At 32.4% G+C, this 22268-nt stretch overlaps 1 protein-coding gene across 1 annotated transcript in view; it reads left to right on the top strand.

The window, feature by feature from the left end:
• Positions 1-22268, top strand: part of LOC114334969 (uncharacterized) — a 129346-nt gene that overhangs the window by 80579 nt on the left and 26499 nt on the right. The window contains exon 7 of the mRNA XM_050652838.1: positions 4354-4398. Coding sequence (XP_050508795.1) covers positions 4354-4398 — 45 coding nt within the window. The remainder of the gene's footprint in view (positions 1-4353; positions 4399-22268) is intronic.

The raw sequence follows: 22268 nt of genomic DNA, 5'->3' as shown, positions 1-22268 counted from the left end.
ATTATCATAAGAAAATGAAAATTACGATGATTTTAAAAATTCTGATTTTTTAAAATCATATCTTTTTTCCAAAAGATGCATTTTAAACCGGTCAAAATTGTTAAAATCATTACTTATTCTAATATAAAGAAATTTTTCTAAGGATTAGGTACTATAAATTTTAATTTTTGTGGAAATGGCGTGTGTTTTATTTTTCACTTTTTCCTAAAAAGTTCTAAAGGGTTCTATTATTTTCATCATAACTTGCTTATTTGTGATGATATTAACTTCTACTGGAGCTCATTTGATAGGTACTCCGATGTTCTTTGATAAGTGATTATATTAGGTATATTTTATAAAATGCATCGTTTTCCGGTTATTCAAGCTTGAATACTTAGATTTGAGTACTCGTCGAAAAAAATATACATTCAATTATTACCTATAACTCACTTTGACTTAACATTAGTTTAGTTCTTTAAGTGAGGAGTGTATTCAGCTTTTTATGATCTTCAATTTTGGTAATAATAATTTTTTTGTAAAAGCTTATAGTTTTTGCGTTTTACGTGAAAAACAGCTTTAAAACATGCATTTTTTTACGAAAAAATAAAATCTTTGATCTTTAATAACTCAAAAAGTATTGATTTATATTAATAACTTCATAAAACAAATTTTGCTTAGATTCTCTTTATCGATATATGGTATTATATAAAAAAAATTCACCCCCGAGAACGGGCTGCATCCACCACCACGGTAAAAGGGCAAGTTGGCATCATGTCACCTTTGTTCCTTGAGCTATTCTCTAACTACTCACCAATTTTCATGAAAATCGATGGAGGTTCAACGAAATCGGAGGTGAAAACCTTCAGCGACTGCACTAAGTGGATTGAAAGATATTTTCTCTAATTTTGGCATTGCTTTGCACATTTATTATTTGTGCATCCCAATTGCCAACGTGTCCGCTGAAAGGTCATTTTCGAAAATGTCAAGAATTAAAAATAATTTCCCATCAAGTATGACGCAAGCACGTGTTAAAAATTTGTCGATTTTGTCAAGAAAAAAATGTTTCTTTGAAAAGTCTTTTTTTTGAAAAGAAGTCTTTGATGTGATCGAACTGGAATGACAATTTTTAATGTTATAGGTATATAAACATCGTAGTTTAAATCCATTTTTAGTGTATTCTTATTGAAATAAAGATTTCTTCAATTTTTTTCGCAAAAATGGTACATGTTTGAAGGGCGGCTACTAGAGAATTGCCTAGGGCGTCAATTGACCTAAACGCGGCCCTGAAGACACGTGTTCACGGCTTATTTTACAATAAAAGCAAAATGGGCCGTCAAAATAAAAATTTTTACCTAGAAATATAAACTGGCTGATTTTGGAACTTTTATAACCAAAACGTGACAAAACTGTGTACATATAATAAGCCGCTCTTTTATTAGTTACTACATTCAGATTCCCAAAATTTGAATATGCACCAAGAGACTATAAAACAAAATTAATATTGAGATTTCCAAGCTACTCGTTACAGTAATATAAAAATATATGTATAGTTACAACCAAAATTTAAAATTATATGCACTTTATGCACACTTATACAAAAATAGGCAAAATTGAAAATTTTTGCATTTTTTATGCATTATATGCAAAATACTGCAATTTGCATATTTGCCTAAGTCTACTAATGACCAAAAAATGCAACACTTTGTGTACGGTTATTTATTTGGTTCAAAATTATTTCTTTGTATGTTATCTAAAAATATTATGTGATAAAGTTTTTACCTCGCTATCTATTCTTTATCTGTTTATTCTTTTACTTTTCGTAAAAACGAAAAAGAAGAGAAAATGCATTTGTGTGTTATTTAACTTTAGTTTATTTCTAATTTTAATAAAATTGTGGATTGTGGATTAGGCCACTGTTGCTCTGAGCGCCTCAATTGTGGTTTATAGATTTAACACGATATGTATAATAGAGGTTCAAAATTATGGAATAAATTCATTTTTTTTTTCAAGAATAGGCGACTTTGGAGAAAAATCCCGAGACAGATCGATTTTTATTTACAAGTTATGATTTTTTGGCATATATATCATGCTAGTGGCGTCATCCATGTGGGCGTAATAACGTAATCTATGATTTTTTTAAACGAGAATTAATAAACGTCGTGTGCTAGCTCATTTGAAAGGCAATTCAATTCTATAGTCAGTAATATCAACACTAAACTAATTATTTATAAAGGACGTCCAAAATAATTTGAATTAAATGATTAGCCACCAAAAAGAAGAATATACCTAATGTAATTTATTTATATCAAAATACATTTTACTGCTGACAGAAAACCGAAAAAATGTTTATTTAGCAAATAAACATTGCTTTTCGCTTAAATTCAATATTTAAGCTGTCACCCACCTGCCTCTGGGCAGTTTAATTTTACATTTAATTTACGAGGATAGGCGCAAAATCTTGGTAAAATGCTATTAGAGTGAATTCATTTTTTCGAATCCTGAGAAAAGTAATAAATATTTTTGAAAAATTTAAACGCAGAATAAAATACCACATTATTACCGAGGGCCAAAAGTCCTTTATAGGTCTGGATCCCGCGTATGAAAAAAAGTTGATTAATAGCAAGCTGAAAATTTGTTAATAGCTTAAGGGTGTCTAGTCGGATAAACTTTGATATATGGGAGCACTGTAACAAGGGCAGCGGCAGTTTTAATTGTGGAACAGGTTAAAATTTTGGAACGGTCAGACCACGAAAACGGCACATTTATTTTGTCCGACAGAACAGACTTAAACTCTTCGAACAGAGATTAAACTCTCATGCAAAAATCAGACTGCTATTTATCACCTGTCATAATTCCTATCATTTGACATATTCTACATGTTCCACTCATTAGAACGCCCATTTGGTGATAAATAGCAGTCTGATTTTTGCATGAGAGTTTAATCTCTGTTCGGAGAGTTTAAGTCTGTTCTGTCGGACAAAATACATGTGCCGTTTTCGTGGTCTGACCGTTCCAAATTTTTAACCTGTTCCACAATTAAAACTTCCCCTGTTCCAGTGTTCCCATATATCAAAGTTTGTCGGACTAGACACCCTTAAGCTATTAACAAATTTTCAGCTTGCTATTAATCAACTTTTTCTTCATATGCGGTATCCAGACCTATTAGAATAAGCAAAGAGTTTCTTTTGAATGAAATATTTGAAATTAAAATCATACAAATCAAATATTGTTTTTTACCCCTGTAACTTATTAAAGTAAACATTATAGAAGTTTTCAGGGACTTCAGGCCCTCGGTAATAAGATAATCTTTCATCATGCGTTTAAATTTTTTAAAATTTTTTATTATTTTCAAAGGATTCGAAAAAATTAATGCATTTAAATAGCATTGTCAAATAATTTTTTTTCTGTTTTGTGACAAAAGTAAAATGTATTTTGAATTAAATAAATTGAAATACATTCTTCTGTTTATGTTAATTATTTTTTAAAAAATATATTTTTTTGGACACCCTGTATAAATAATTATGTTAATGTTTATATTACTGAATAGATAATTGAATCACCTTTCAAATGAGCTAGCACGCGACCACTATTCTCGTTTTAAAAAAATCATATATTACGTCATTACGCCCACATGGATGGCATCACTAGCATGATATATAAACGCAGAATGAAAGACCACATTATTACCGAGGGCTGAAAGTCCCTTAGAATAAACAAAAAGTTTCTTTTGAATGAAATATTTGAAATTAAAAATCACACTAAATTTTGTTTTTTTTTTACCCCTGTAACTTATTAAAATAAACATTATAGAAGTTTTCAGGGACTTCCGGCCCTCGGTAATCATATAATTTTTCATTATGCGTTTAAATTTTTCAAAAATTTTTATTATTTTTAAAGCATTTGAAACAATTAATGCATTTAAATAGCATTGTCAAATAATTTTTTGTTTGTGTTCATTATTTTAAAAAAAATGTATTTTTTGGACACCCTGTATAAATAATTAGGTTAATGTTTTTATTACTGAATAGAAAATTTAATCACATTTCAAATGAGAAAGCACTGGACCCCTATTCTCATTTAAAAAAATCATCGGTATCGTTATCACGCCCAGATGGATGACGTCACTAGTATGACAAAAATTAAAATTTAAAAATAAAAATCGATCTGTCTAGGGATTTTTCTCCAAGGTGGCTTATTGTCGAAAAAATGAATTTATTTCATAATTTTGAACCTCTCTGTATATTTAAACTCTTTTAAGTTGATTCAAATAAATTGTTTTTTAAATTTATCTAGTGGCGTTAACTATCATCTAAAAATATGACATAAATGTAAACTTACTTCGTTGTTTCATTGATTGTTTTTATTTTAAAATAGATGATGAGTGTGAAGACGGAACTGGTGAATCGGGTTCTCCAAATGGTATGTAAACTTTGATATTTTATATAAATTATTCAGTTAACTAAAATAACATAAATGAATAATTGAAAGTTTTACTTTAATAAAATAAAAAATAATATTAAAAATAAAACTTTTATTGAGACCAAGTTTCTACAATTTACAAAGCAACCGAATGCTGAAAACGGAAGACCAGGTGAGATCTATAAATTGCATAGCACTTCCTGCCTGTTCAGTGTGGCAAAATTCCAACGAAAACTTGGTCCAGCATACTCAGCTAGGAGTAAAATTAACGGAAAATAATAATTTCGTTGTAAAACGAAAACAAGAGACATAAACATAAGAGCATAAACACCCTTACCGGTTTCAAAGTAATATTTAACATAAACAATTGGTAAGGGTGTTTGTGACCCTCTCTGAACGAACTGAGATTTAAGACGTCTCTTGTTTTCGTTTTACAAGGAAATTATTATTTTCTATTATGCAGTTTTATTCCGAAGCGGACCAAGTCTTGGTTGGAATTTTGCTACGATGAACAGACAGGAAGTGATATGCAATTTATAGATCTACCCTGGCCTTCCTTTTTCAGAATTCGGTTAGTTTGTAAATTGTAGAAACCACGAAGGTTTTACCAGAAACTTGGTCTCAATAAAAATTTTATTTTTAATACTACAGTCGAACCCGCTTATTAGAGTACCGGTTATAAGAATATCCCGGTTTATGGAATATAAATTCGAGGTCCCAAAACGTTTCCATTTACTCCTGAATAAATTTATCCGTTTATTGGAAAACGTATTAATAAAGCAATACCGCTTATAAGAATATTATTTTTCAGGTCAACGAATAAATTTTTAGCTACAATTTCAAATTTCCTAAAAATTTAAATTATGTCGTGTACTATGGTTTCTAGCCAAGGGCTTCGAAGGCCTGTAAGTAGTGCTGTTTTATTTATATTGTTTGGGTTTGCCAGATAGGTAATAAATATTTTATTGCGTTGTTAAGAGTACCAATTCAATCCTTTACCGACAAATTCAGTCGTAAAATAATTTCCTTTGTCTACAAACTATACATATTGCCACCCAGTTGCCTGTTAAAATTTTTAAGAAACAGTTTGTTCATCCTAATTGCTTGTAAAGTTATAAAACGTTTTCGGGATGAACTATTGTAAATTTTTCTAATTTTTATAATTCAGAGCAACAAAAGTGACTAGTATTTTTATGTAACAAAAAAACAAGCTACAATTACCGATTATTTTTCAAGACTAAATAAATAATTTTCTTATTAAGTATATTATGTACCTATTTTAATACGAAAATTTTTACATAATCTATATATTGCATACATTTCATATTAATAATTACTGTATGCATCCACATAATATAATATAATTTGGTTTTTTAATAAATACGTTACGCTATTATATTATTGACATAAATACCTAAAACAATATAAATATACATATTAACATAGTATGTACTATTCGGTACACTTATTATGGCTAACCACCAATGATCGGTTATTAGAATATCCCGGTTAAAAGAATATTTTTGCTTGGCACGAAGGCTATTCCAATAAGCGGGTTCGACTGTATTTATAATTTTATTAAATTAAAACTTTTAATTGTTTTGTGCAGATGCCGCCACGGCATCCATGTCGTATTATTTTGTTGTAATTCGGTAATAGCAGTCGGATTCATTTCAGTCCGTTCAGAGATAGTCATATATACACTCTTTGATGAAAGCTATCGAGCTTGAACCCTATAAGGGTGTTTATGGCATTCTTTGAGGGATGATCGATACATTGTCCTGAATGCCTTGCTGAATCGGTACGCGACTGGAGTTGAGCTTTAACAATCCTTGAGGAATGTTTGATGTGTCACCGTAGCTCAGTGAATAGTTAGGAAAAGACTTAAGGCTGCCACTTTGACTCCCAGACAAGCTAACAGAGGGCCGAAATTGAATGCACTGTACAGTAAGGAAAAAAAACCTCCTTACTGTATAATATAATATGTATCAAAAGATGTATATAATTTTAAATAATTTCAGTTGATACAAAAGATATTGTTTCTAAATATGCAAACAAAACGAAGGTTGATTAATGCAGTTTTGTTTGTGTAACCTCGTAGAGAAGCACGTATAGTTTTACTTTTCAAAGTCCAAATTATAAAGAGATATAAATAGCCCACAGAGGGATTATAAATTATAGTATTGTTATTATTCAGATCGTTACTATGCTAGTGAGCCGTCCTGCGAGAAGGGTGTCCTAAAGGACCACCCCGCGAAACAACATCTTAGTAACCTTATGTTGATTGATGTTGTAAATCGTAAATAAAGTTATAAAGTTAGAGTCAGTGTTTCAACTCGACATTTCAACCCCGCAAGATTATCATGGCAATCTACCAACGTAACAATAGCAAAATAACAGCACGTCAGAAATAAGCTCGACTTCAGTTTGCCCGAGAACAATTGGGACCTTGGCCAATCAAGCAGAGTTTTATTCTCTGATGAGGGTCGAATGTAGGGGAGACCGGGGCAGAACGGGATACTTAAGAAAGAAAACATCATAGAAAGAAAACTAAACTGTGTATTAAAAAATAACAAAGTCAGACAGGAACACTTGTTATTAAACTTCATATAACTTATTTTATTTATAATCCAAATTGCTTAGTTATTTGGTTATAAAGAACTTAACTTATCCATTCAAAATTCCCATTTTGCCCCGGTTACGGGGCAAAATTTTCTTCAAAATTCTCTGATTTTTTTTATTAGTTTCAGTTTTAGTCAGATTTTTCTTACAAAGTTTAAATGCTGTAAAGTAGTGGCAATATAGGAGAGCGGGGCAAGATGGGATAATATTCCGCCTTGCCCCGACCGTTTTGCCCCAACAGACATCATTTCAAATAAAATCAGTAATTTCTAACGTAAAATATATAAAACGGTTCACAGCACGCAATATTAAAATTCAGTAACATATCTATCATATTTGAATGAAAAACGTGATCAAACTTGCTTACTCACCTTATAGCGCTTCTATAAATATCACCAAATATTTTAACAAAACTTAAGAAAACGGATTTTTTGTCTGTATAGAAACACACTACGTGACTAGAACTTTCTTTTTAATGACTGAAATGAGTCAACCCACGTTCGTCCGAATTCAACCCCCGAGCCTCGTTTTGCCCCGGTATCCCCTACTTGTAAAGAAACGACAGAAGACGATGCGTCTATCGAAGACCCGGAGAACCATTAATTTGCCTAGTGCTGCAGTGGCAAAATAGTGAGCTCTGGAGGTGGTTCGTGTATGGTTTGGGGTTATATACAGTGGAACTTGCTTATAGCGTCATTGAAGGGTCCAGTAAAAAAATGACGCTATATCAGAGTGACGCTATACAAGAGGTAGAAAAAAATGAGATTTTAACGAGGCAAAATTTTATTACAGCATTATTGCTGCATTTAGGATAAAAAAATAAGAAATAAAATCTATTATGTATATAAAACTTACATTTTATGAAAAAGTTCTCTAATGCTGAAAAAAGTCAATTAATTTCTTCTGTACAACCCTTTCCGAAAAATAAAGTTTGCAAACCTGAAACCCATTGCACTTTACCCTTCATAAAATAAAAAAAATGACAACCGTCTTTAAAAATTTATGACGTTATAAACGAAGGTTACCTTATTTTTAGCCGATAAAACCGGGTTTTTAATAATGTTATTGAATAGGTTTTGGCCGGACCTATTAAAAATTGACGTTACAACCGAGATGACGTAACTACCGAGGCCGTAATATCTAAGTTCCACTGTATTTTTATAAGGAAAAAATAACTTGTATTCGTACTCGGTGGTGATAGCGGAGTGGGTTTGACAGCGGATCTTTATATTACGCGTATTCTCCAAGGCCATATTGTCCCTTACACAGGCTACACAAGCGACGGCTTTATGCTGATGCATGATAACGCTCGATGTCAAACAGCGCGGATTACGAACGATTACCTGGCCAACACCAATATAAAAACAATGGACTGACCTCCATTAAGTCCAGACATGAATACCATCGCCTACATAGTGGATAAGCTCCAACGCAAGGTTCGGGTCCGCAATCCAGCACCAGCGACAGTGGCGGAGCTAAACACTGCATAAGATAAAGAGAAGGAATCGATTCTTCAGCAATCAAGAAACTTAATAAGGTCCTGAAGATCTCGTATGGAAAGTGTAACAAAACACAGAGGAGGAAAACTCTGTATTAATTTTTATTCTTTATGTTAATTTATTTTATGCTCATTACATAATGGGTGGAATGCATAAAACGTAGTAGATGCTATTGCTTCAGAAAGTAGTATCTAGTTTGTAGCATTTTCTTTTACATAAAAGGAGGTGCTTTGTTGAACAGACCGTACTACACAACCGAAGTACTTGCTACTGACCTGAAGGATCTACTAGCCGTAGTGCCCTTGTGCGCATCACACCAATCGTATTAGAACTAGTTTTTCAGGTGGTGTTTCATATGCTTATGTTTTGTGAATTCACATTTTTGCGTACCTAATTATTTTTAGAATAAGTGAGTAGTGAGTAAAAATGAGTGGTTCAGATTCCGAAGCGACAAAAGAGTTAGGCGAGGGCAAAAATGAACAAGTATTGTTTGTTAATCTTGTTGAAAATTATCAAATTTTATTTGATAAAAGAATGATCCCACAAAATTAAAAATGAAAAGGAAGCTACATTGAATAAATTAACTGCTGCCTTTAATGAAATTATCGAAAAAAACCTGGATTCAAAACAAATTATGAAGAAATTCAACAACATGAAAACAAAGGTTAAAAAAATTGTTGACGTAAAAAAACTGGTAACAAAAAAATCGTACTAACTAATCGTACTATGAGTTGTGGAACATTGGAGAAAATCCAGTCTTGCACAGGGTATCAGGTGCTTGTCAGGCCGGTGTAACAGAGGAGATTGGGGTATTATCACAAAAAAATAATGATGAAAACGTGCAGATGTTCAGATATGTTGTGAAGTACAAATGCACTTACAATATGTTTTGGAATGTTTTCAGTTTTTAGGCGAAACGTATACTGTAACATTCGAAAACGCCTTTTCAACTGACCAAAACAGCGCTCGATGACACAACGTTCCTTCGCATGAATTGTATTATAATTTTGTTGAATAGGTGTGGTTGGATTTTTAAAAGGTGTCAACAACCACGATGCAATACCATATCCTTCATTACCTATCAAGGCTGGTCCTTGCACATTATTATACATAATTCGATGCACTACTGAGTTTCGCCAAATTAGTCTATCGTGCACGGAGCCTGGCCAACTCGCATCGACACTGGTAAACATTTCTTGGGCGTTACAAGTAGCTGGTACATTTATGGAATATACTCCTTTTCTATTCACTTATTCTTCACCATGGATACGTGGCTTTGTTATTTTAACGTGGGTACAATCCATAGCACCTATAACATTGGGCATTTGCTTATTCGTATTTGCCCACTGATTGATAGCAACTTCAAATAACTGGTTAGTATTAGGAAATGTCATCCAGTTATTTCTCTTTAAGTAAATTGCTTCTGAAACACTGATCAAGGCTCTGGATACAGTACTTTGGTTAACATTTAAATCAACAGCAACTCCCTGCTGATATCCAGGATCTCCTAAAAAGGTAATATTTATATTTTTCAAAGTTTACAACTTATTTCCAAAACTAACCTAAACTTCTCAAAAATATCTCCATTTTCCGAGTGGGTGACAAGGCTCCACCTCTTGTTTCTACGGAATCGTCATCGTCACGAAAATGATTAGCAAGCCACTCTACATTTTCTCTGTTGAATCTAAAACAAAAAATATGAAAGTAACTTTATATAAAGATTTTATATTAATACCTAAATATATATACCTACATATGCAGTGCGCTGAAATAAGTCTTACCCCCCCTACTTTCCTACTTTCCCATTTAAAAAATCAAAGTTATGACTGTCACCTGAAGAAGGATGGCTTAAAGTTCGAAATATTGATGCTATAATGTACTATGATTATTTTAAAAATCGACCTCTCAGAGCGTTTTGCTTGTATACTAAAAATAAATGAGTTATTATGCGGGGTAACACTTATTCCAGCGCACTGTATGAATAAAACTACACGATTCATGATAATTACCTGAATATTTTACGATAAATATCGTCATTGTATATTCTTCCTGGTTTGTAGATTTTTCTACGACGAACATTCATAAATGCTGCCATTTTTTAACAAAAACACCTACGCCGAAGTCGTTTATCCACCAACTTCACCTAAACTGAAGCAAATTCTACTAAACTAGCCAATAATTCAAAAGCGTAGTACATCCTTCTATGTATCTGGTAAATAGTAGCAAATACTACGGAGGAAAACAAAATGCTTTGTAAGTGTAGCAAGTACTACAAAAATGTAGAATTACCTGAAGCATTAGCAGATACTACGTTTTATGAAGAGATGATAAAAATGATGCGGGAAGTTATGTGGAAAAATGATGAAATGATGGCAGAAATAAGAACCATACGGAAAGACCAAAAAGAAACGATGGAATATATTAAGGAGCTGAAAGAAAAAAACGAAAAATTGGAAGAAGGTTTAAAAATGGCAAACAATAGAATAGAACAATTGGAAAAAGATAGACGGAGAAATAATATAGTATTAAAAGGCCTAACACTAGATGCTACCGACGGAAAGCCTGTAAAGGAGTCAGTAGAACACTTCATAGGAAGAAATCTGAAATTAGAGGTCAGACTGAGAGGAGCGGTGAAGATCGGCGACCAAATCTTTGTAGCAGAAATGGAAAACCTAACGGATAAGATGAGTGTACTAAAAAACAAAGGAAAACTGAAAAATCTACAGGGACAAAAGGTGTATATAGAATCAGATTTAACAAGAAAGGAAAGGGAAATACAAGCAAAAATTAGGAAAATGGCAAAAGAAGAAAAAGACAAAGGTAATACTACGAAGATAGGATATATGAAACTCGAGATTAATGGAAAGGAGTGGAAATGGGACCATAATAAAGAGAAACTTATACTAACTCACAGAAATATCGGGGAAGGGACTTCAAAAAACTAAAAGAAAATAATGAGACCGGACCCACAACAATGACAACCAAGGCAATGAATGGGAAAAGCGATAGGGAAAAAGATGATGCAAAGGTAAACAAGGATGAAAATAGGAAAAAGGGGAAAGCTAGATTGCAGAAAAAAGGAGAGATAAAAATGGGAACATGGAATGTGAGAAGCATCAATGGAAAAGAGGAAGAACTGGTAGAAGATATGATAAGACAAAAAATAGAAATACTAGGAATAACAGAAACGAAGATGAAAGGAAAAGGTCTTAAGAAAATACACAAAGGATATTGGTTACTTTGGGTAGGAGCGGATACAAAAGAGAGAGCAAAAGAAGGAGTCGGGATAATAATTGCACCGAATAGACTACAACACGTTATAGAAGAAACATATGTTAACCAGAGAATATTATCGGTGAAAATTAAACTGATGGACGAAGAAATATGGACAATAATAACAGCCTACGGAGTAAATGAAGATGCAAGAAAGGAAGAGAAAGATAAATTTTTCGAGGAGCTCCAAATGCAAATTGATAATGGGGAAGAAAACATAATTGTAATGGGAGATCTAAATGGTAGAGTCGGAAACAACAACAGCGGAATTGAGGAGTGCATGGGAAAAGAAGGAGAAGAAATGCTAAACAGAAATGGTGAAAGAATAATAGAAATATGTATGGAGAATAAACTAGTTATAACAAATACAAAATTTAAACATAAAGAAGTACACAAATACACGAGAGTACAAGACAGCAGAAACGAAAAATCAATCATAGATTACTTTTTGGTAAGCAGCAACAAATGGAAAAGAGTACAGGATACGAAAGTGAAAAGAGGCTCGGAGATTGGCAGTGACCACCATCTAGTAATAATGAGAATGAGAACAACAGAGGAAAAAGAAGAAAAGAGAAGAAAGGTAGTAAATGAAAAAATAAAAAGTTACAAATTAAAAGAGGAAATATATAAGAAGAAATTCCAAGAAAAATTAGATAATACTTTGAAAGGTAGGGCAAAAAATACAAATATAGAAAAAAAATGGGAATATCTAAAAACCAGCATAATCAAAGCAGCTGAGGAAACTTGCGGGAAAGCAAAAATAGCAAACACTAACATGAGGAGAACAGAATGGTGGACGGAAGAAATACGAGAGAAAATAAAGAACAAAAAAGACAAATGGAAAAGATACCTAAGCACAAAACACCCGGAAGATTACGAAGCATATAAAGAAAAAAGGAAAGAGGTTAAAATAGCGGTGAAAGCAGGAAAGGAAAGGTCATGGGAGATATTTGGACAAAAAATGACAAAAAATTATAGGGAAAACCAAAAACTCTTCTACGGCGCATTAAAACAACTCAGACAAAAGAAAGAGCACACGATGCCGAATATAAAAGACAAGAATGGAAACGTACTAACAGAAGAAAAACAAATAATGGAAAGATGGAGAGAACATTTCAAAGAGCTAACTCATGTAGACAAGGACAACATAGGGGAGATACAAGAAAGGAATGAAGAACAACAAGTGGAATCCATAACAAGAGAGGAATTAGAGAAAGCAATAGAAAGAGTAAAACTGGGCAAAGCACCAGGCAAGGATCATATCACCCCGGAAATGATAAAATTCATGGGGACAGAGGGAATGGATAGCATGAAAGAACTAATGAATGATATCATAAATAGAGCAGAATTACCAAAGGACTGGAAGAAAGACATTATATTACCAATACACAAAAAGGGAGACAAGAGAAACTGTAATAATTACCGAGGTATCACCATATCAAGTATCCCTGGGAAGGTATTAGCAAGAATACTAGAGACAAGAATAAAAACACAAATAGAAACAACTATGGAAGACACACAGTGTGGATTCAGGAAGGACAGAAGCACGCAAGACCTAATATTCACATTAAGACAAGTAAGTGAGAAGGTAATCAAGAAAAATAGAGAGATACATATGTGCTTCATTGACCTGGAAAAGGCGTTTGACAGAATCCGAAGAAAGGACGTTTGGAAGACACTAACAGAAAGGGGAGTCGACAGACACATAATAGAAGTAATAAAGGATATGTACAAAAATAATACAAATACAGTAAGAAGCAATAACGAGGAATCCAGAGAATTTTCTACAAGTCAAGGCGTCAAACAGGGATGCGTGCTGAGTCCACTGCTATTCTCAGTGGTACTGGATGAAGCGATAAAGAAAGCCAAGAGAAGAATGAGAAAACTAACATTAGGATACTGGCAAATGAAACAGACTCAACTATCGGAGCTACTATTTGCAGACGACATGGTATTGATAGCAGAAAACAGAGAAGACTTACAGAACAATCTTGAAATCCTAGAAGAAGAACTATCAAACATAAATATGAAAATTAATACAGAGAAAACAAAAACAATGATAATTTCAAATACGAGGAAGACACACGCAATAGAATTAGACGGGAAACAACTAGAGCAAGTGGAATATTTTAAATACCTAGGAGTAATAATCGAATCAAATGGTAAACAAGACATGGAAATAAACGAGAGAATGGGACGAACAGGAAGCTTATTTAACACTATAAAAACAACATTTTTTGGGAAAAAAGGGATACCGGAAAAAGTAAAAACGGCAGTCGTTAAATCAGTAGTTAGACCAACAATCATGTATAGCAGCGAGACATGGACATTGACGGGGAGACAAAAATCCAGAGTCAATGCTATGGAAATGAGGTTCCTGAGGAAAATAGCAAACAGAAAAAGGACAGACAAAATACGAAACGAAACAATTAGACAAAACCTAAAACTAGAACCAATCAATGAAAAAATAGTAGAAGGACAACTTAGATGGTTCGGGCACGTGTGTAGAATGTCGAACGAGAGGCTAACAAAACGAGTGTTCGAAACGAGAGTGCAGGGGAAAAACAAAAGAGGGAGACCAAGAGTTATGTGGGTAGATGAAATCAGGAAAGAAGTCGAGAAGAAGGGATTGACATTGGAAAGTGCAAGAAACCTAGCGCAAGATCGGAAAGCATGGAGACTACAATGCCAAACTCAACTCCACCAGCCTTACACCTAAAGGTAGAAAGGCTTAGGACTAAGTAAGTAAGTAAGTATATTCTTCCTGGTTTGTAGATTTTTCTACGACGAACATTCATAAATGCTGCCATTTTTTAACAAAAACACCTACGCCGAAGTCGTTTATCCACCAACTTCACCTAAACTGAAGCAAATTCTACTAAACTAGCCAATAATTCAAAAGCGTAGTACATCCTTCTATGTATCTGGTAAATAGTAGCAAATACTACGGAGGAAAACAAAATGCTTTGTAAGTGTAGCAAGTACTACAAAAATGTAGAATTACCTGAAGCATTAGCAGATACTACGTTTTATGCATTTTACCCATTGACTTTCATTCATAACACATGTTTTCCGACATACAATATTAAGTTATCTTGGTGATGTTCTTTGGTTACTAAATAAATATTGGTGTCATTGCAATAAAAAATTACTTCCCTTTAGAATATTTTAGTTCCAATTTTACCTATTTATGAAGAGACACCAAACAGCATAGAAAAAGGTATACCTAATTTTACTTTTGAGTCGATTTTTTGCTCGCAAATGTACAGGGTGTTTGGTAAAGAATGGGCCATAGCTTAACCTTAGATTGCTAAGGTTCGATTTAAGCTAACTTACCTTAGTACAAAAGTTGATAATAACCGGAATACAGGGTGTCAAAGTTAAATTCTATTTTATTTATTTTTGAATACTTCCTGACAGGCATGGGACAACAACACGAAATTTGGTAAGTGGTGCTGGTACTGTACACCCTACTAAATTATGTTAATGGGGAAGTCTACTGTGACAAGGGTAAAAACAGGCTGATTTTCCGGATTTTTTTTCTAACAAAATATGACTCGTACATTAAATTAAATTAAACCGTTATCTTTATTATATATTCAAGTATTTGTAAAAAAATTTTCAAGTCGAAATATTCAAAATGGCCGTCGTGGCACTCCTTCAAGCGCAGGTCCGTTTTTTTTAGGTGACCAAACGGTGTACATGAAATCACACGTCTGGGTGATCTGAAACAAAAAACAAAATATGGTTATCATCTACATAGTATTGACTATCGTCTGACGGAGGATTTTGTCGATAAAAAATTTTGGCGCTGAAAAAAAAATTCTTGAAATTTTTTTCTATTTTTTTGCCCAAATTTGATGTTATTACTTATTGTTTATAATAATTAAACAAAAAACGATATCAAAAAAATCCTCCGTCAGACGAGAGTCAATACTATGTAGATGTAGATGATAACCATATTTTGATTTTTGTTTCAGATCACCCAGACGTGAGATTTCATGTACACCGTTTGGGAACCTAAATAAAAAACAGACCTGCGCTTGAAGGAGTGCCACGACGGCCATTTTGAATATTTCGACTTGAAAAATGTTTTACAAATAACTAAATATATAATAAAGATGACGATTTAATTTAATTTAATGTACGAGTCACATTTTGTTAGAAAAAAAATCCGGAAAATCGGCCTGTTTATTCCTTTGTCACAGTAGACTTCCCCCTTAAACAAACGTTTCTGGCTAGGACCAGAGGCGTACGACGAGGGAATGTGAATGGTTGACCCTTCCCAAATTCTACGCCACTAGCGGAATTTCTATTTTCGTGAAATTTTTTGATTCTCCAATACTTTCTATGTAAATAACATACTCTATATTCGTAACGATAAAGCCATTAGTTTTCGAGATATTTGAAGCTAAAAAGGAAGGAGCATAATAGTCCAGGGCCCATCTGTTTTGAGATGGACGTTGAGAGGTGACTCAAATTTTTTTGCAGAAATTGCTTGAAAATAACTCAAATAATAATATTTAAGTTATCCCCCCTCTCAAAAAGGTCCCGAACATTGTTTAAATAATTAAAATGTCAAAAAATGAAGGAAAATTCGATTTTTTTCTTGGTTTCTTGATTATAACTTTAAAAGTATTCATTTTCCAGAAAAGATGTACTGACATAAAAGTTGCGTAATTAAATTTTCTACAACATAAAATTAGTAAAAAGTTGAAAAAATAGTCACCCTTGTTGCAAAATAGCAATAGTTGCGAAAAAAACCATACAAAATCAAGTATTCGCATTTTATGTTTTTCAACCATTTATGCTACACTTATGACCTTCATATTTCACCCAGAAAAACTTTATCATACAGCAAAAACAATACTGTAAATTTCATTAAGATCGGTTCAATAGATTTTGCAAAATAAATTTTGCAATCCAGCTTTCGCAAAAACAATTCATTTTTTCAAAATGTTACAGGACTGAAAATAAAGCAGATAGCAAGTTGAAATTTTTTTGCGTATAATAATAATAATAATAATATTTATTGCTTCTTGGAACACAATAAGTCCATAGCAAGAGGTTTGTTCGACAATACAATAATAAAATTTTTTGAACAAATACGTATAGTGACATGCAGAGATAGTATAACAAAATAAATAGGTATTAAATGAGTAATACACACATGACAAAATTACATTACAAAGAGACGAATAATAGTGATACAAAAATTACAAACAAAAAAAATGTAAATATATATATATATATATATATATATATATATATATATATATATATATATATAAATAAACGGTAAATATAGAATTGCACAATGGAACTTATATGAGAAAAATTATTCATTCAAGATAAACGCTCTGAGTTTTAAAATGTTCCATATGTACCCCGCAATGATTTTAGCGTTGTTGGGAGTGAGATTATCAAGAGCATTTAATAGTGAATCCATGCTTTGAAAACAAATAACTACTGGTTTCATAGTGCTATAGATAGGACAGTTAAATAGAAGGTGATCAATAGTTTCGACTTGTCTTGTGTTACAGGCACTGCAAATATTATCTGGATCGATAGAATAGTAACATCCCTTATAGGTGAATGAAATTCGAAATTTATTACACAGTCTCAGTAGGGTTATAGACCGGGTGACCTGTATTGGCAGTTTAAGTAATAGGTAAGGGTTTGGGGTTCTATATACTTTAAATGTAGGGTAGAAAGACAGAAAAGAAGACATCTGAGATAAAGTTATGTCCATTTCATGCAATTTGTTATAAAATTTTAGCAGTAGCATTTTCTTATTTTTATTAAGCGAAGTAAGACTGAGATTAATCCATATATCTGTACAATCAATGAAATCAAACATACCTTTAACCTGTGCTGCCCAATTATATGCTTCATCTGCTAAACCTACTAATCGTAGTTGTTGATTGTAACAAAGTTTGGGATAACGTTTATCGTCCATAAGCAGAATTTTTTGTAACCAACTCAAAGTCATTTTAAAAAGATTATACGAATATTTTACACATCCCGTTTCTAACCGCGTTGCATAGTCAGGGGTGTTTTTTGGGAGTAACAGAATTCGTTTTAAATAAGTAGTTTGTACTTTTTCGAGAGCTTCAGTGTATCTAAGTGCCCAAACGGGAGCGCAGTTTGACATCACACTCAATGCCAGTGACTCAAAGAGTTTGATTCTTGGTGACCACGAGTCTATTTTACTAGATGTTAAAATTGGAAGAATTGATCCAACTGCTTGCTTGGATTTATCGATGGTTGTATACGACATTTCGCGAAAAAGTGATGATTTAGTAAATGTCACTCCCAAATAGTTGTATGCATTGGTTGAGATCACTGGATTATTGTTGCAAAAAAAATTAATCTTGTTTGTGGTATGGCCACCTTTTGAAAATATGAGTATTTTTGTTTTTGTGGTATTAACAGTGAGATCGTTGGATTTAGTGTAGGATTCAAGTAATTTTAGTTTTCTTCCAACATCCGCTTCAGAGTCAGCTAATATAACTAGGTCATCAGCATACAGGAGCAGCAGAATTTCATTTTTTGAATCAATGCTTACACCTCGAGCACCATTTCCGTAGAAGAATGTTTCAATATCCGCAATAAATAAGGAAAAAAGTAATGGGCTTAAAGTTTCACCCTGTAGTACACCAGCCGTAACATCAAATGACCTAGACAGACCATTTGAAGCATTTACTTTAAAATAAGCAGTTTGGTATAAATTTTTACCGATTTGTAGGATCCTAGATGTCACACCAGAACGGTATAATTTTTGACAGAGTAATGCGTGATTTACCGAGTCAAATGCTCTTTTAAAGTCAACAAAGATGGAGAATAGCTTACGTTTTTTATGTCTTATGTGAAACTGAATAATAGAGCTCAAGGTGTAAACATTGTCAATACAACCGCGGCCTGGTCTGAAACCCGCTTGAGATTCAGGTAGAATATGGTATTCCTCGCACCAAGATGAAAGTCTAGACTGAAGTATGTTGGTAAAAATTTTAAGTGAGCAATTTAATAGTGCCAGATCTCTATAATTTATGGGTTCATCAGGAGGTCCACTTTTATGAAGCATCGAAAGAAGAATTTCACACCAACTTTTAGGAATGGTTCCGGTTTCAAAAATCTTATTAAACAGAGATGACATATAAAGCACCCAATTATGAGGAAGACTTTTATATACTTCATAAGGAATAATGTCCAAGCCGGGAGATTTTTTATTTTTGCACTTGTTAAGTGCTGCGTACATTTCAGAAGTTGTAATTGTTGCATCTAAGTAAGGATGACGGACATCTATAAAGACAGAGCTGTCAGTTAGGCGGTTGGCGTACAACTGATTGTAAAAGTTTTCCCAAATTTCAATGCTTAGTGAAAAACGTTTGTTATAGCCACGCGCCTGCTTTACCGTTAGCCAAAATTCCTTTGAATCGTTTACGTTAGATAATTTGGTAATTATGTTGGTTTCGTATGTTCTTTTTTTGTACTTAATTAATTTTTTATACTCTATTTTCCGTTCAATATAGTTGGCTCTAACATTTGCGGTAAAGTTTTGTTTCCTACATTCGGTAAATAGTAATTTTAAATTTGTTTTTCCATTAATACAATCTAGATCAAACCAGGGTTTATTTAAACTTCTTCTACTCTCATTGGTTTTTATAGTTACATGTTTAATTAAATCTAAACTTTCACAACATTCTACAATAGTTCTGTAAAAATTGTCATATGAAAGTTGTACGGCATTTAGAATAAATCGACTTAAAAAATGTTTTACAAATAACTAAATATATAATAAAGATGACGATTTAATTTAATTTAATGTACGAGTCACATTTTGTTAGAAAAAAAATCCGGAAAATCGGCCTGTTTATTCCTTTGTCACAGTAGACTTCCCCCTTAAACAAACGTTTCTGGCTAGGACCAGAGGCGTACGACGAGGGAATGTGAATGGTTGACCCTTCCCAAATTCTACGCCACTAGCGGAATTTCTATTTTCGTGAAATTTTTTGATTCTCCAATACTTTCTATGTAAATAACATACTCTACATTCGTAACGATAAAGCCATTAGTTTTCGAGATATTTGAAGCTAAAACGAAGGAGCATAATAGTCCAGGGCCCATCTGTTTTGAGATGGACGTTGAGAGGTGACTCAAATTTTTTTGCAGAAATTACTTGAAAATAACTCAAATAATAATATTTGAGTTATCCTCCCTCTCAAAAAGGTCCCGAACATTGTTTAAATAATTAAAATGTCAAAAAATGAAGGAAAATTCGATTTTTTTCTTGATTTCTTGATTATAACTTTAAAAGTATTCATTTTCCAGAAAAGATGTACTGACATAAAAGTTGCGTCATTAAATTTTCTACAATATAGAATTAGTAAAAAGTTGAAAAAATAGTCACCCTTGTTGCCAAATAGCAATAGTTGCGAAAAAAACCATACAAAATCAAGTATTCGCATTTTACGTTTTTCAACCATTTATGCTACACTTATGACCTTCATATTTCACCCAGAGAAACTTTATCATACAATAAAACAACACTGTAAATTTCATTAAGATCGGTTTAATAGATTTTGCAAAATAAATTTTGCAATCCAGCTTTCGCAAAAACAATTCATTTTTTCAAAATGTTACAGGACTGAAAATAAAGCAGATAGCAAGTTGAAATTTTTTTTGCGTATAGAAGTGTACTGTACCTTTCACTTGCAATTTGGAAAAATTAAAATCGATTAACTACCACGGCGTCAGGAATTTTTTTAAATAAATATTAATTATTAGTGCTACGCGCAGGACAGCGGTGTTCGATTCACATGAAGTTGATTTCCACCAAAATTTCTTCCAATTTTCATCTAATGTATTATTTTATTACTCTATATTTTGTTGTATTTTAATATTTTAATTCCACAAAAATCAAACTAATTTTATTATTGTTTGCGAAATATTGTTTAAACAATTGTATATGTTTAAAAATAATAAACTTTTATTCTCAAGTTAAAATATATGAACAAAGAAAGTTTTTGCTAAAAAAGGTGTTATTTCAAAGGATAGAGTATGTGTTTTTATTTTGCAATAAACAAATTTATTTATTTATATCGAAATGTAATAAAAATTAAAATGTATCAATAATTATCAAAGGTCATTGGAATGCCCAATCAGAGCAAACTATCCGGTGTCCTGCGCGCAACACCAATAATTAATGTTTATTTAAAAAAATTCCTGACGCCGTGGTGGTCGATTGATTTTAGTTTTGCAAATTGCAAACGAAAGGTACAGTACACTTCTATAAGCAAATTTCAACTTGCTATCTGCTTTATTTTCAGTCCTGTAACAGTTTGAAAAAATGAATTTTTTTTGCGAAAGCTGGATTGCAAAATTTATTTTGCAAAATCTATTAAACCGATCTTAATAAAATTCACAGTATTGTTTAACTGTATCATATAGTTTTTGTGGGTGAAATTTGAAGGTCCTAAGTTTAGCATAAATGGTTGAAAAATGTAAAATGCGAATACTTGTTTTTGTATAGTTTTTTCCCAATTATTGCTATTTTGCAACAAGGGTGACTATTTTTTAAATTTTCAACTCACTCTATATTGTAGGAAATTTACTTACACAACTTTTATGTCAATACAACTTTTCTCGGAAATGAATACTCTTAAAGTTATAATCAAAAAACGAAAAAAAAATCCAATTTTCCTTCATTTTTTGACATTTTATTTATTTAAACAATGTTCCGGACCTTTTTGAGAGGGAGGATAACTCGAATATTATTATTTGAGTTATTTTCAAGCAATTTCTGCAAAAAAATTTGGGTCACCTCTCAACGTCCAAATGTACTAATATTTTTACAGATGCGCCCTGGTCTATAATACATTAATCAAAATAAGTGTGCCTTTTCATTTTTAACTTCAAATATCTCGAAAACTAATGACTTTATCGTTACGAATAAAGAGTATATTATTTGCATATAAAGTATTGGAGAATCTAAAAATCATTACAATTACAATTACAATTACAAAAAGTTTATTTTGCCAAAAAAAAAAAACAGAATATTACAATATACAACAGAGAATATACAAAACGTTTTTAGACAAAAAAGGATCTTCTCACGATTATAAAACCGATTACAAAAAGTCCACCACAAAGGTAGACCTTTGCGAAAAGACCCAAATGAGAAGTAATATTTAATATAAGACAAAAGAAAAAATTAATAAACTAAACCAAAATAGCAGTTCATCAATCATTCAAAAATCATGCTAAAATAGCAGTTTCATCAGTGGCGTAGAATTTGGGAAGGACCAACCTTTCACTGTCCCCTGTCGTACGCCTCTGGTATTAACCAGAAACGATTATTTAACATAATTTAGTAGGATGTACAGTGCCTACACTTTCCGTCAAGTATAACACGGATATGTCAAGTTATTTTAAAGTATTCTTTTTTTTAATAATTTATTTTTTATTTAAAACTTT

Source organism: Diabrotica virgifera, chromosome 6 (assembly GCF_917563875.1).
Source record: "Diabrotica virgifera virgifera chromosome 6, PGI_DIABVI_V3a".
Classification (NCBI taxonomy): domain Eukaryota; kingdom Metazoa; phylum Arthropoda; class Insecta; order Coleoptera; family Chrysomelidae; genus Diabrotica; species Diabrotica virgifera.
This window is presented reverse-complemented; position numbering and strand designations above follow the sequence as displayed.